The 14244-nt window shown below is 44.6% G+C and overlaps 1 protein-coding gene across 4 annotated transcripts in view; it reads left to right on the top strand.

Annotated features, from left to right (window-relative positions):
- The window catches only part of SLC6A11 (solute carrier family 6 member 11), a 127583-nt gene that overhangs the window by 91943 nt on the left and 21396 nt on the right, over positions 1–14244 (top strand). For all 4 annotated transcript variants that reach the window (XM_002929093.4, XM_019809780.2, XM_019809782.2 and 1 more), the window contains exons 7-8: positions 2993–3096; positions 7970–8094. In XM_002929093.4, the coding sequence (XP_002929139.2) occupies positions 2993–3096; positions 7970–8094 (229 nt within the window). The remainder of the gene's footprint in view (positions 1–2992; positions 3097–7969; positions 8095–14244) is intronic.

A 14244-nucleotide genomic window follows, 5' to 3' on the forward strand; every position in this document is an offset into this window, starting at 1 on the left:
TTGAAGTGTTTTAGGGTAGGTTTCATTTCAGGTATGGCTGGACCCAGGTACTCAAATCATTACACCAATATCAGTCTTTCTTTGTTCTGGACTCTGCTTTCCTCTGCATTGGTTTTGTTCTCAGACAGGCTCTTTCCTCATGGTCAGTGATGATCCCAAGCTTAGCATCTCCAGGAGAAAAAAAATGTGTTCCATTTTTAGTAGCTCCAGTAAAAGTCCCAGGTTGTTTCATTGGCTTGGCTTGCATCATATGCTCATCCCTGAACCAATCACTGTGACCAAGAGAAATGCTTTGGTTGGCCAGGCCTGGGTTATGTGACCGCCCCTGAAGCTACCTCCCAGTGGAGAAGAGGTGCTTTCCCAAAGGAAAATTAGGGCACTGCTACCTGAAAAGGGGAGAGGGATGCTGGGTGGGCAAAAACAGCAGATGTCTATTTCAGTGTCGATGTGCTTAATGAGCAGACTGCAAGGAAAAGTCCCACAAATGAAAATCATTCTTCAGGGGTCCCAACTTTGGGATGTGTAGCTACAAAGCTCTCTGGTGTTTTCAAAGTCACAGAGCACTTGTTTACCATGTTTTGGGTGGAGAGGAACAAGTTGCCATGGGGCCTAGCCACATGGAGAAGCCAGATTTCCCACAAGTCTGATGGCTTTTCTCCCTCTGGCCTGCACACTCAGGTGGAAGACAGTGAGGAGTCTGGGAGGAGGGATATTTAATTTGCAGAGGCATTTCCAGCAAGAGTGAGGGACTTGGGGAGCAGTGCTCCATTGAGGGCCAAGTGACCTGGTGGGTGGCTCCTGAGATCTGGTCTTCTGTTTCCTGGGGCAGAAGCTGTGCTGCGTTTTACTCTCCATATGATTTACTACTGGTCTTAGATTAGAGATTTAGAGAGAGCACCCTTGGACACTAAAATTCTTCCCTTCTCCAGGCAAAATACCTCTGTTTTCTTCCTCTTGGGGATTTGAGTACCTGGTATAGGTCACTACCCTGGATTGGGGTGAAGAGAATCCACTGAGGTAGCAAATGGTGAAACCAAGTCAGAGTGGGAGGACTTGAAAATGCATACATTTCTCTCCTGCATCTTTAACGCTTTTATCTGCACTGGACCCTTCCTATCAACATTTAAGCATCCTTGAGTTTCTACCATTTAAACAAATTTCTCCCTAAATTACCCTTCCACTACCTATCTCCCAACTCCCCTTTGTGGCAAAACTTCTTGAAAAAGCTTTTTTTATATTCCATCTTTTCATTTCCTCCTCCCCATGTCTCAATCCACCCTGATCTGCTGGCATCCCTGCTGTACACACAGACACACACACACACACACACACACACACACACATACATTCTTCACAATAGAGCTCTCCTTAGGTTCCTCATTCAGTTCCAAGACACTCCAGTGAGGGGAAAAAATGTATTCATTTCTTAGGTTGAGAAGCAACATTATGATCTTCAATTTTAAAAAGTATTTATTGAATGATTTAACAAACTCAAGCAAAGCCAGGGTAGAGTGACCTGTACTGTTGTAATCAAATCCCTGCGAGAGGAAATAGAGTTATTTTGCCTGGAGAAGGAACAGTTCTAGGATCCAAGGGGCACTGGTGCGTTCTCCAAATCTCTGAAGTGCTACCGCAGGGAAGAGGAAGAGGTGGTCTGGATGGCCCCAGAAGTAGGAACACCTTCAGGAAGGGGGATTTCCTCTCATTTTCAGAAGTGTTCTAATGGTCAGAACTCTCTAAAGAAGAAAGGGCCACATCAGGATATAGTGAGTTTCTTGTCACTAGCAGTAATCAAACAGGAACGATTCTGTGGGGAGTAGTCAGAAGAGAGCCTTGTGTTGGGTGGGAGATTACCTCAGAGGACTTCTGAAATTCTGGGATTGGTTAAGCATGTTATCTCTAGAGGCCAGTCTCCATGGACTTGCCTTTGCCACTCCCTGCTGTGTGGTCTTGAATGTTTTTCAACTTCTCTGTTCCTGTTTCCTCAGCAGTAAAAGGGGCCTAATAATAGCACTTAGCACATAGGGTTGCTGTGAATATTCAAGTGCCCTAATGCACAAAGGGCTCAGCACCAGTGCCTGGCAAGTAACAAGTTCTCAATAAATGTCAGCTAGTATTTGTATCCCGTGCAAAGCCTTGTTCTCTAGATGGCACCTGATTCTCAAGCATCCATGTTATCGGCTGCATCTGGCTTTTAGCTCTGGATTTTTCTTGGAGCTGAGCTCAGAGAGAGCCCAGGGAAAAGTGCTAAAGAAGCCATCATAACTCCTGGTATGTGTGTCATGCTGTCAACAGCAGTTTTTGTCAGAGAGACTAAGAAAGTAGTTTCCATTATGTACCACATAGGAAGCCTAAAATGCATCTGTTTTGAAAGGTGAAAGATACAGGTGGGCCTCCCCCTTCTCCTATCCCTTCCCTGCCACCTCTTATGCTCAGATCAGCTATGCAAATATTTTCCCATAGGCTAAATCCTATGACAGTTTACTCATGGTATTCTTAATCACAAAGATAAGCAGTCACTCATTCTGGCTTAAATATGACTTAGTTTAGGAGCTGGGTCCCAGGAGCTTCCATTCCATATTACATGAATCCTCTTAACAGTCCTGAGAGGGAAGTTCATTCCCCAGTTTNTGAATCCTCTTAACAGTCCTGAGAGGGAAGTTCATTCCCCAGTTTGCAGATGAGGAGACTAAGCCTCGGAGAGGTTAAGTAGCTTTTCCAAGGTCACATAGCTGGAGCAGGGACCTAAACATCCAAATTCTTGCTGTTCAGTGAACTGTTATCCATAACCTCTGGAAAATTCTGGAATTAAGGACATTTATATATAATGAAGCAGTCCCCAATAATAGAACTCCTAAAACATGTTCCTTAGGAAGTTTGATTATTGCTTTTAGACTTTTTGGAGGTTAAGATGTGGGTGGGGAATTTCAGAGAATGGGGCCGCCCCTCACCTGACTTCTCTTTATGCTGACTTCTTTGTGCCCTCCTGCAGGTCTGGGTAGATGCTGGGACGCAGATCTTTTTCTCCTATGCCATCTGCCTGGGTTGTCTGACTGCTCTGGGAAGTTATAACAATTATAACAACAACTGCTACAGGTGAGCATTTCACAGCCCTACCAGCTCTCCACCAAACCTCTCCATGCTGCCAGACTGGTTCACGTTTGTCTTCCTGCCATGTAGAGCCAGGACGAGACAGATGGCTTGTTTCTTAGCCTCTCCCTGCCCCAGGGTCAAAGAGTGGGCCACCCAAAGAGCTGGGATAATAATGAATGTGATCAGAGTGCGTTGCAGGCTGAAAGCAAATCCCTCCGGGAATCTTATTCAGGCCTCTATCCCACCCTATAAAATTTATCCCAGGGCAGATAACGTGACTTGCCTGCGGTCACATAGCTAGTTAGTGGGCAAAAACCAGGGCTTGAACCCGGGTCTTCTGACAGTGAGGGCTTTGTCCTTCTTCCTTCTGTTCAGAAACCTGCTTCCTGCCCCTTCTCACTTGATGGTAGGGTCCTCTCCTGTCCCATCTGGAATGGCCAATCCCCCATCTTGCCCCTCAGCCTTCCTCTCTGGCCTCCTGCTGGGCCACACCCAGCACTGGGAAGGGAAGTGCCCAGGTTGGGAGGTGAGCCCCAGGCTATCTCACCCTGGCTGCCTGGCCTCTCATGCCTGTAGACTGATTTCTCCTGTGAGGCTGAGACCCACTGAGGGCCAGGAACCCACCCAAGGTCACCTAGCATAGCAGTGCGTGGTAAAAGTGAAATTGGCACCCTGGACTCTAGCTCTAGGCCAGTGGTCTGTTTGCTGAGGTCTCTTCACCCCTGAATCCGGTGCCTGGTCATAGTAGGTAGCTCTCCAGGGGACTTGTACCTAATAACCACACAACTTGGTTGTTGTGTGTCTCAAGTGAGATCATGCATTTGAAAGACTTTTAGCAATGATAAAGTTCCTCCCACATTATCCCCAGCTACACGCAGTAGAGCCTGGACTCTGGCTGAGGTCTCCTGGTTTCCATGCCAGGACTCTGGCACATCTCTCTGAAAGCTAGCTTCGCGATCACTTTATTAACCCATTTGCTAAAACCATGTGCGCTGTGTGTCTGCTGAGTGTGAGACACTGGAATCAGTACCGTAGGAGATACACACAGGAATAGCACTGCCTCAGTCTGCAGAGCTCGTAAGTTATGGAAACTGAGGCACCAAGGAAGTGACAGTGGGCAGGTCTAGCATGCTATAAGGAAAAGTCATTGTGGAATCCAGTGTACCTTTAGACAGCAAGTTCTGTTGTTCCTGGGGGCCCTTGGGCAGAAAGGTGTTAGGTAGGGCTGGCCAGAAGGATGCTGGAGAGGTGGTTGACCATGCCAGATTGTCCATAAGATCCTTTCTACCTTCCAGGCATTCACGGGGAGGCAGGTCTGGGGGATGAGAGACAAAGCATTCTGTCAGCCACGATACAAAATAGTCACCGTGGACAGGAAGAGAAAGGTACTGGGACAGGGAGAACAGCACAGCAGGCCTCTGGTCTGCATTGAGCGTGACCCCCTTGGGATGTTAAAGAAGGATACTATCTGCATACGGCTGTCAACCCATCAGCAGCCAGCAGTCAACTTGAGCCCTCCGTGCAGGGCACTGTAGAAATCACTTGGTCACGGCCTGGCTGTCAGTTCCGTGAGGACACAGCCTGGGTCTTCTTGTTCCCCACCATCCCTCAAGCCTAGTACAGTGCTTACTGATGTGTCAGGAAGCAAGGAAGGAGCCATCTGTTACACAGATGAGGAAACTGAGGCCCAAGAGTAGGTGGCTTGCTCATGTTCACAGGACCAGTGGGGGAACATGGTTTTGAATCTAGGTCTTTCTGGTTCCTGCACCCCCGTTCCTCACTAACAGGGATGGCCAGTTCTTTCCCAACAACTGCAGCTGACTAGAATTTGGCCAAGACTGCCCTCTCTTAAGGCCGTGTCCTGGGGCAGTGCCGACTGTCTTCCCCACCAAACGTGTGTAAAATATGCTGGCCGCCAGAGATCCCTTCTGCTATCCCATCCAATAGGCAGGTTATTCCCCCTCCCAGGGGCAGAAGAAAGCAAATCCCCTAGGTGAGATTGGAAAATCCAAGGACCCATTTTATTTCCATTTCCAAATTGTTCTGCAAGCAGGTCTTCTCAAGCAGAGGGAGTAAATTAGTACCCTCTCTTCTGACAGTGTAATAGCTTCTGGAGGTCTTCAAAGCCCAGCTCAGCTCCTGCCAACTTTAAAGCACTTGTTACATAAGCTTTTCACCTAGAAGGTGCCCTGCAGGAAAGAATTAGAGGGATGAGGAATACAGCAAACCAAGTGGGGGCAAATCCTCACTTCAGAACACAGGATGCTAAGCCCCTTCTGCTTGAAGGTGTGGGTGCTCTGAGGGCCGGGGTGTGGGACACAGGACTGGAAGGGACCTCAGGTGTGCTCAGTGCTTTTCTGTCCTTCTGTGGTGTGAGAAGATCACTCAGGAGGCCTCTGGGGACACATAGGGACTTTGTAATAGGGGACATTTGTTTCTCGACAACCACATGGCTGCCCACAGATAATTGTCCACAAGTCAGGATCTGAAAGTCTTAGTTCTTAGGGGGCATTGTTTTTGTGCAGCTCCTGGAAAATGCATGGGTTTTAGTGTCTGAGATAAATAGATACACATTCCAACCTCACCAGTAGAAACCCTTGAGACCTTGAGTATGTGACTCTCCTCCCTGAGCCTCGAGATTCAATGACACGGTGTTCAAGAAACCCTAGCACAGGACTAGGCACATGGCAGATTCAGATTATACAGGAGAATTCCGGAATGTAGAAGATATAGAGAAAGCACTTTCCTCACCAGGACCACCTTGTTTCCCACTGTTTGATGAGGCAGGGTCAGGAAATTGGCATGAGGAACAGCTTTCCCCCAACCTTGGGGATAAATCTCCCCTTACCTGGGCTGAGCTGCATTTCCCTTTGAGAGGAGAGAAATTGGGCTTGCAGATAAAGTCTTCAGGTCTGCCGGCCCAGTCCTCATCCACAGTGCCAGAAGAGTTCTTTAAAGAGAACTGTAATAAGTCACTCACTGTAACAGTAATGCTGTATAAGACACAGCCCCAAGAACTCAGTGGTTTGACATGACAAGCATTTGTTTTTATTGCTCACAAGGCTCCTGGCCAGCTGGGGAAGCTCTCTAGCAGGCTGTGAATTGGTGGGGTTTGGCTCCAGGGTGTGGCAAGCTCAAGTCTGCTTCATGTGTGTACATTGTGGGGTGCAGACTGCAAGGACAGCAGCTCCCCTGGGGAAGTTCCTTTCCTAGCAAATCATAGAAGGCATAAAGGACAAGTTCAGTCACATAAGCATGTCTCAAGCCTCATCTGTGTCACATCTGCTAATATCCTGTGGCCAAAGAAAGTCATGCAGCTAAACCCAAAGCCTATGGGGGAGGAAAATGTACTCATCCCCAAGGAAGAAGGTAAGGGGAAGTGACTACTTGCTGGAAAATTAATAATCTGTCATAAGGCCCAAGAAACCCTGTTATCAAGCGTTTTGTCTTATGGTGAGTTCAGGTCCAGAGAAAAGAATTGCAGGGGAAGTGGAGCCCATGTTTCCTGACCCCCAGGGTAATGTCTTCTCCAATAGGTCCTTGATTCTCAGAGTCATTGCAAGGCAACTGGGTGTCACAATTACCAACATTAGTGTAACCTTTGGTTACATTACAGAAAGTATGCCATCAGGAGAAGAGGAGGTGAGAGTCCTTCTGTATTCTTGAGTCTAGCGCTCAGTTCTGGACATGGCATTTGAAGAGGGGCTGGACAAACTGGAGTGTATTACAGATCACAAGCAGGATGAGGAACTGGTAAAGGAACTGGGACGGTTAAGTGAAGGAACAAAAAAACTCCAAAGGGATATAGGGCCACTCTCTTCAGATCTCCCAAAGCTGAAGAGCTCCAGGCTGGTAGGAAGGGCAGAACTAAAACTCACCAGAGAAGGCGGGTTTGGGTCGAACACACATGGGGAGGTTCTTACTGCTGTAAGCAGCACAGGCCGGCCACCACCACAGGGACGCCCCATAGTTATACCTCGGACAAGAGGCCGGACAGGCCACGTGGGAGCATCTCCCTATAAAGTGGAGCATCATGTGTGCCATAAGCCTAACTGGCAGGTGCATGAGGTCCAGCAGCTGAGAAGGCTCTAAGAGGCTGTTTGCCTACTGTGGCCGTGTGAGGATGCCAGGCCTGAGGGAGGGGTGGCCAGGACTTGAAGGTTCTGCCTTCATCTTGGCAAAGCCCCATCATTTGCACTCTGATTTCTCCTGGGTTGCAGCTTTATGTTGGCGCTTCTTTGCTGCTAAGCCCTTCCCAAGGGCAAGAGACAGCCCCCGCTCTGATAATCCCTCCATGCGGCGCCCGGCCTGAAAGGGGCTGCTCCCTGGCAGGGACTGAGCAGGGAGGGCTCTGAGGCGCTGCTCCAGTAAACAGCATGGCATGATGGGTGTCTCCTTCTGTAGCTGGTGGAAGCTTCTAGTGTAAAGTCCATGGATGCTCCCCTGAGGAGAAGCAGCCAGTTCTCAGAGGCCTCTCCTTCCCTCCTTGCTTTGAGCTCCCAGGAAATCACTCCTCTCTCCCTTTCCCTGGTTTCCTCTCCTGCCAGGGATTTGGAGGAGCTTTGCTTTGTCTCCAAGCATCTTCTCACTAGTTGTGCATTTTCTCACTTGCCAGCCTGTCTTCCTTCCCATCCCTCTTCCTTGCTTCTGGTCCATGACCCACCTTATCTTCTAGAAATGCAAGAGAAGCTGTGTGACCATGGGCCAGCCCCCTAACCTCTCTGAACCACAATGACTTCATCAGGCAAATGGGGCTGTCTGTGCCCACCCTGCCCTGCCCGCCCCACAGGATGGCTGTGGTGCTCAGACAGAATGTTTGAGCAGTGCACCTGTTCTGCCCACTCTGACCTCAGCCCCTCTCGCTGCTTCCCCACAGGGACTGCATCATGCTTTGTTGTCTCAACAGTGGCACCAGCTTCGTGGCTGGTTTTGCCATCTTCTCAGTCCTGGGCTTCATGGCATACGAGCAGGGCGTGCCCATTGCCGAGGTGGCAGAGTCAGGTAAGTCTGCCAAAGGTGAGGGAGGCCTTGGGTAATTGATGGTCGTGGTACAAATACGACCTGCCTCCTCAGCCCATTCTTCTCCTGGGTTCAGGTCTTAGAAGGTGGCCCTACCATCCATCCTCAAACCAGGATCATGGGAGAGAAACTGTGACACCTCCTTACTCCCATATCCAAGACATGGCCCCAAGTTGGATAGCTTTTGCCTCCTGGGCATCGCTCCACTTCACGTACTTAGCCCCAGCAACACTATCTCCCCACCAACCCAGGCCACCATCACTGCTCACCTATGTGACTGCAGGAACCTTTCACTCACCTCCAAGCCTCCACTACTGCCCCTTCTGTTCCATGTACAGATTGGCTTCTTTCAAAATGCAAGTCTGAACATGTCCTTCTCTGATGAAAAGCTTGTCTTAGCTTCTCATAGTGCTGGATTCTTAGCATGGCCGCAAGGCCCTCTGTGTTGCCCAGCCTTTGTAGCTTCTCCACCCATATCATTCCCCCACCCTCATGCTGCCCCTCTGCGGGGATCTGCTTTTCAACATCATTTGCTCCCTCCCACCCCAGGGCCTTTGCACATACTGTTCCCTCTGCTCGCCCTTTCCCTCTTCTAAGATGCAGAATCATGATGAATGTGACTGTCTTAAGTATAGATTGATGAGTGTTTATTTCAGCCACACTACAGGCAAAATTATTGTTGCTGAGCTGACTGTGCAAAATGGTGAATTACTCTTGCCTTGATTTATGTGGTGTTTGAATTCTAGAAAAAGTCAGTGTGTATTTTTTAAAAAGTGTGAAAATTGTTTGTGTTTTTATGACAGATTCTAACCTCAGTTAAGTCTAAAGTTTTTCACCTACAAGAATTTTTAGTAGAACCGTTTGTCGAGAGTAGCACAGGGAGCTTAGGCATTCCAGCCTCCATCTACTCAATGCTAGTCATGCCCCCATTTATTGCGACTACCCCCAGGCACCCCTGGGAGCTACACTGCCTCTGTTGAAAATGCTGGTCTACAGTGTCCTGTTTTGTGTGGCATGCATAGATAGGGAAGCATCCCTCTAACCCACTAAGCTGGCAGAGTGGGCTGTATGGACATCAGAGCAGGAACATGATTGCAAAGCTCTGCTCTGTGACCACTCAGGGTCCCTCTTCCTCTGGATAATGTATGCCAGAGAGAGAGAGAGACAGTCCCTGCTGAACTCAGGAGTTCAGAGCTAGACTAGAGAACATTAATATGACCAAAGGTCTCACTCAGCAAGTGCTGACTCTGGGCAGGAACTGTCTCATGTGATCCTCAGCTCAGCCCTCCAACATGGCACTTTTGCTACCCCTATTTTACAGGTAAGGAAGCAGAAGCTGAGAGAGGTGAAATGACTTATGTAAGGTTACACAGGCTGGAAGGGACAGAGCTGGGATTTAACACAGGCCATCTGGCTCCAGAGTCCATGCTCTGACCATGCCATCTTACTGCCCACTGTGGGCACCTGACACTTCACCAAACATTCATGCTCCTTCCTGGCATGAAACCACAGAGAGAGAGAATTACCTTCTTTACAGGAGCATTGCCCTCTCCAAGAATCCCATCCAATCCGTTCCTAAAATGAATGTCCTAATTCTCGCCTTAGGTATTAAGTAGGATAAGATATCTGCAGCACTATTTTTTCTCTTTCTATCATTATTTCAATTTTATAGATGAAATTCAGAGAGGAGTCATAGATGGAAAGGAAAAGAACCAATAAAAGTAAATTTTGTTATTTTTTTCTAATTTCAAATTGAAAGCATAAAAAAAAAAAGTGGAAATCTTAACAGAGGAAAAACTCTGCACTCCGAATCTGACAACACTCTGGGGTTCTCCTGTCAGGATTTTCCATGCATGTACATCCATATTTGTGGTGATGGAAACCAGATCAAATTATCCTTGGTATTCTGTAGGCTGCATTTTTCCATCTACAATAAAGCACGAGGAGCTTTCTGCCTCAGTAAACAGAGATCACCATCATGAGTTTTAATGACTACGCGGTAGTCCACTGGATGGATGGACCGTAATTGATTTACTCTGTCTCAATTGTCAGGATCTGGGGTGGTTGTTTTTAACACTCTACCTCACAAAATGCTCACAGCACCTCTGCAAGGTAGGCTTTCTCAGGGCTTCCACTTGTGACTGTGCAGAATATGCACTGCACACCTGCAGAGGGCACTGTTCACATGAACAGTAGCACTAGGCTTTCCTGTGCCCATTGCAGATGAGGACCCTGAAACTCAGAGCTTGAAGTGGTTCACCCAAGGTCACACAGCTCATAGGTGGTACAGCCTGGCTCTAGCCTTTTTTGGCTCACCTTCCTGTGTTGCTTCTGGTACCCAGCAGGTAAATCTGCTCTGTGCCCCTGTTGGGCATGTGGGTCAGGCTAAGATTCTCCTTAGGAGCTTTTCTGCCATTTGGAGAAATTGCAAGTTGCAAGTGATTGTATAGCCACCTCACCTTGCTCAGAAGGACCTGGGTGTGCTTTCTGATTAACGATTTTTGGAAAATACCTAATTAAATGGCAGAATGTTCAGTGGGATGTCCCAGCATACCTGGAAACTGAGCCAGGAAGGCAACATGCACTTCTCACAGGGCTCAGATTTTTGTCATGCTATGATCCCAGCCCTGAAATTTGTGGCGCTTATCTACATGTCCCTTGGTCTCTTTCTGTGATACTTTCTATCAGGTACTCTCTCCTAGAGGTTAAGGTTTTAGACAGCTTATAATTGGGTCTTGCTGTCTTATCCAGTCTTGATTATCTACATCTTTTAATCATAGTATTTGTCTATTTTCATTTTGTAATTACTGATGTGGTTAAGTCCTAAATTCTGTTTTGAGGCAGAAAATGTCAGAATGATCATCGGAAGTACAAAGTGTCAGATATGTGGTGGCAGGATTAAGCAATGCATTATTATCTCTAGGTAGACTTTGATGAGTTATGGATGTATATTGTTGGCCCAGATGCTTAGAAAATAATAATAAGAGGTAGAGCTACAAAGCTTAGAGGAAATATAGTTGAATATTTGAAGACATCGATTAGCCCAGAAGAAGGCAAGAAAAACACGAACAGAGTAAACAAAAAATTTGGAAGGGACAAAAAGAAAACAAATATGAAATGGTAAACTTCCCATATCAATAATTACATTAAATGCAAATGGGCCAAATACTCCAAGTAAAAGGCAGAGATTATCATACTGAGTAAAAAAGCAAGACTCAACTATAAGCTTTCTAAAAAGAGACACACTTTAAAGATACAGATAAAGTGTAAAACAAAGGGGGAAAATATACTCTGTAAACAACAAGCATAAGAAAAGTAGGTTTTGGTATATTAATATTAGACAGAGTAGACTTCAAGTCCGAATATGACTAGAGATAACAGGGGAGGCACTTCATAATGTTAATAAAAGGGGCAATCCATTTGTAGGATATCTAATCTGTAATGTGTTTCTACCTAATGACAGACATTTAAAATACATGAAGCAAAAGCTGACAAACTAAAAGGAAAAATAGGCAAACCCACAACCATAGTTGGAGCTTTTAACATTCCTTGCTCACTAATGTTAAAACAACTATACAAAATATTAATAAAGTTGTAGAGATCTGAACACTATCAACCGACTAGGCTTAATTGACATTTATTAAACACTGCACCAAACAACTGCAAAGTACAATTCTTTTCAAATGAACATGAAACATTCACCTAGATGGGATGTAAATTGGGCCATAAATTAAATCTCAATAAATTTCAAAAGATTGAAATTACAATGTATATTCTCTGACTACCAATGAATTAAATTATCCATAATAGAAATTTATCTAGAAAATCCTCAAGTATGTGTAAATTAAGCAACACGTTTCTGAATATCCCATGGGTCAAAGAAAGTATTTCGAACTGCGTAGTGAAAATACAACATATCAAAATTTGTGGGATGCATTTAAAGTACTTACAGAGAAATTTATAACTTTGAATGCCTAATTAAAAAGAAGGATTTAAAGTAAAAAAAATTAAGTTTCTATCTGAAGAAGGTGTAAAAAAGAAGTATAAATTAAACCCAAAGTAAGAAGAAACAAATTTATAAGACATACACACAATACAATTCTAAAGCCAAAATTTGATATTAAAAAAGATAACAAAATTTATAATCCCCTAGCAAAACTAGTCAAGGAAAAAAAGGAGAGAAAACACAAATTACTAATATCAGGAATGAAAGAGGAGGTATTCTACAAATGTTAAAAATGAGAATAGGAAATATTACGAAAACTTCAAGCTAAAATATTTGGTAATGTACATGGACAAATATAATGTAATGGACAATCCCTTTAAAAATATAATTTACTCAAAATGACTCAAGAAGAAATAGAAATACTGAATAGCTCTATACTTTTAAAAGACATTGAATTCATTATCAAAAATGTTTCTATCAAGAAAACTTGAGGTCCTGATGGTTTCACTGGTGAATTCCACCAAACATTTAAGAAAAAAATAGTATCTGTCTTACAGAGTCTTTTAAAAATTAGAGGAAACAAGACCTCTGAATATCTGAGTACTGTGACAGCTGTATAGCCACTCATATCCCAGTTTTCTCCCCAAACAAGAAAAGAACAAGAAGGGAAACTGTATTTTATACAAAACTATGTCCCTGCATAACTTAAAGACAGAAAATATTGAAGGTACAGATAACTCTAACAAAAAGAAAAATTATCAATCCCAGTGCACAATCCCTCCTGCCACCACCTATACTCTCACAGCTGGCAAGGCAAACTGAGAAAAACTGTGGGGGAGATAGAAGACAGAGAGGCTGGTGAAGGGACCTAAAAGTGATTTGGAGCAATCACCAGAAAGATTAAATCCACTTTAAGTCTGAAAATGCTGGAAAAGATCCAGACAGATCCCTTAGCAGGGACAACAGAGAAGGGATTCAGTGTGTGATTTAAAGGAGCAGGGGCCATTTATAGGAACAGACACGATTTAGAGGAGACACCATTTGAAACACAGAACTTCTGGGGGAGAAAAGGCAAAAAGAATGGGAGAAGTACCCTTTGACAATTAGATGGTGAAGAGAAAACCAAAAAGAGATAAAGTCCTGCAAAACAAAAGAGAACTGTAAAATTAGGGTGTAGGAAGGGGAGATCACCCTCCCTCCAGCATCAACACAAAACACTGCTAAAACTACCTGGACTTTGCCACACTGACAGAAGAGGGCACCATTAAGTTGGGGATATTATAAAATACCCAAGAACATGAATAGGAACATGAGAGAAGTTAAGTCCATACAGAACTGCAGAAAACAGGAATAGAAATTCCCCACATATCAATGGCCATGAAATCAATCATGAAATAGAGGAAACTTTTAAGTCAGCACTCCAGACAGAATTAAATATACCCAAACAAGCATCCGAGGATGTAGGGGGGAAAAAAATCACCTTGGACCTGAAATTTTAAAACTAACAAATGGGGGAAGGGGAGAACAGCAATAAATGAAGAGAAAGTTGATTGAACTCGGGGGGGAAATGAGAAAAAAGAAAGACGAAGCTATCTTAGAAATGAAGAATAAATTACAAAGTGTCCGAAGAGAATAGTCTCAATAAAGGGGCATTTTAAAAAGGAAAGAAAACAAGGAAGTAAATGAAAATGACATAAAGAAGTAAAAATGTAGAAACAGAAGACCAGCAAAGAAGAAAATATTCATATTATAGAGTCCCTGAAGAAGAAAAAAAGAACAATGAACAGAGTAATATTTAAAACTATAAGAAGACTTTTCAGAAACAGAAAAAGAGTCAATCTATACATTGAAAGGACTTCTTAGATACTAATGAAAATTCACCCAAATTGGTCAACTCCAAGACATTCTGGTAAGATACTAGCTTTCAAAGATAAAGATAAAATTCTCAAGGCTTCCAGCTGGAAAATATTAAATAAGTTACAAGGGCAAAAGAATTAGACGGGTATCACACTTTTCAAAACCAACACACAAAGAAAGAAAAATATGAAGCAGCATTTTTTAAAAAATTCACACAAAGAAGTGTGAATCAAGGCTATAGAAAATGTCAAGGCTATAGAAAAACCATTTTAAACAGAACTTTGAGACTTCTACATTCATCAGTGTTTTGGAGTAATCTACTAGAGTGT

This window comes from Ailuropoda melanoleuca, chromosome 4 (assembly GCF_002007445.2).
Source record: "Ailuropoda melanoleuca isolate Jingjing chromosome 4, ASM200744v2, whole genome shotgun sequence".
NCBI lineage: Eukaryota > Metazoa > Chordata > Mammalia > Carnivora > Ursidae > Ailuropoda > Ailuropoda melanoleuca.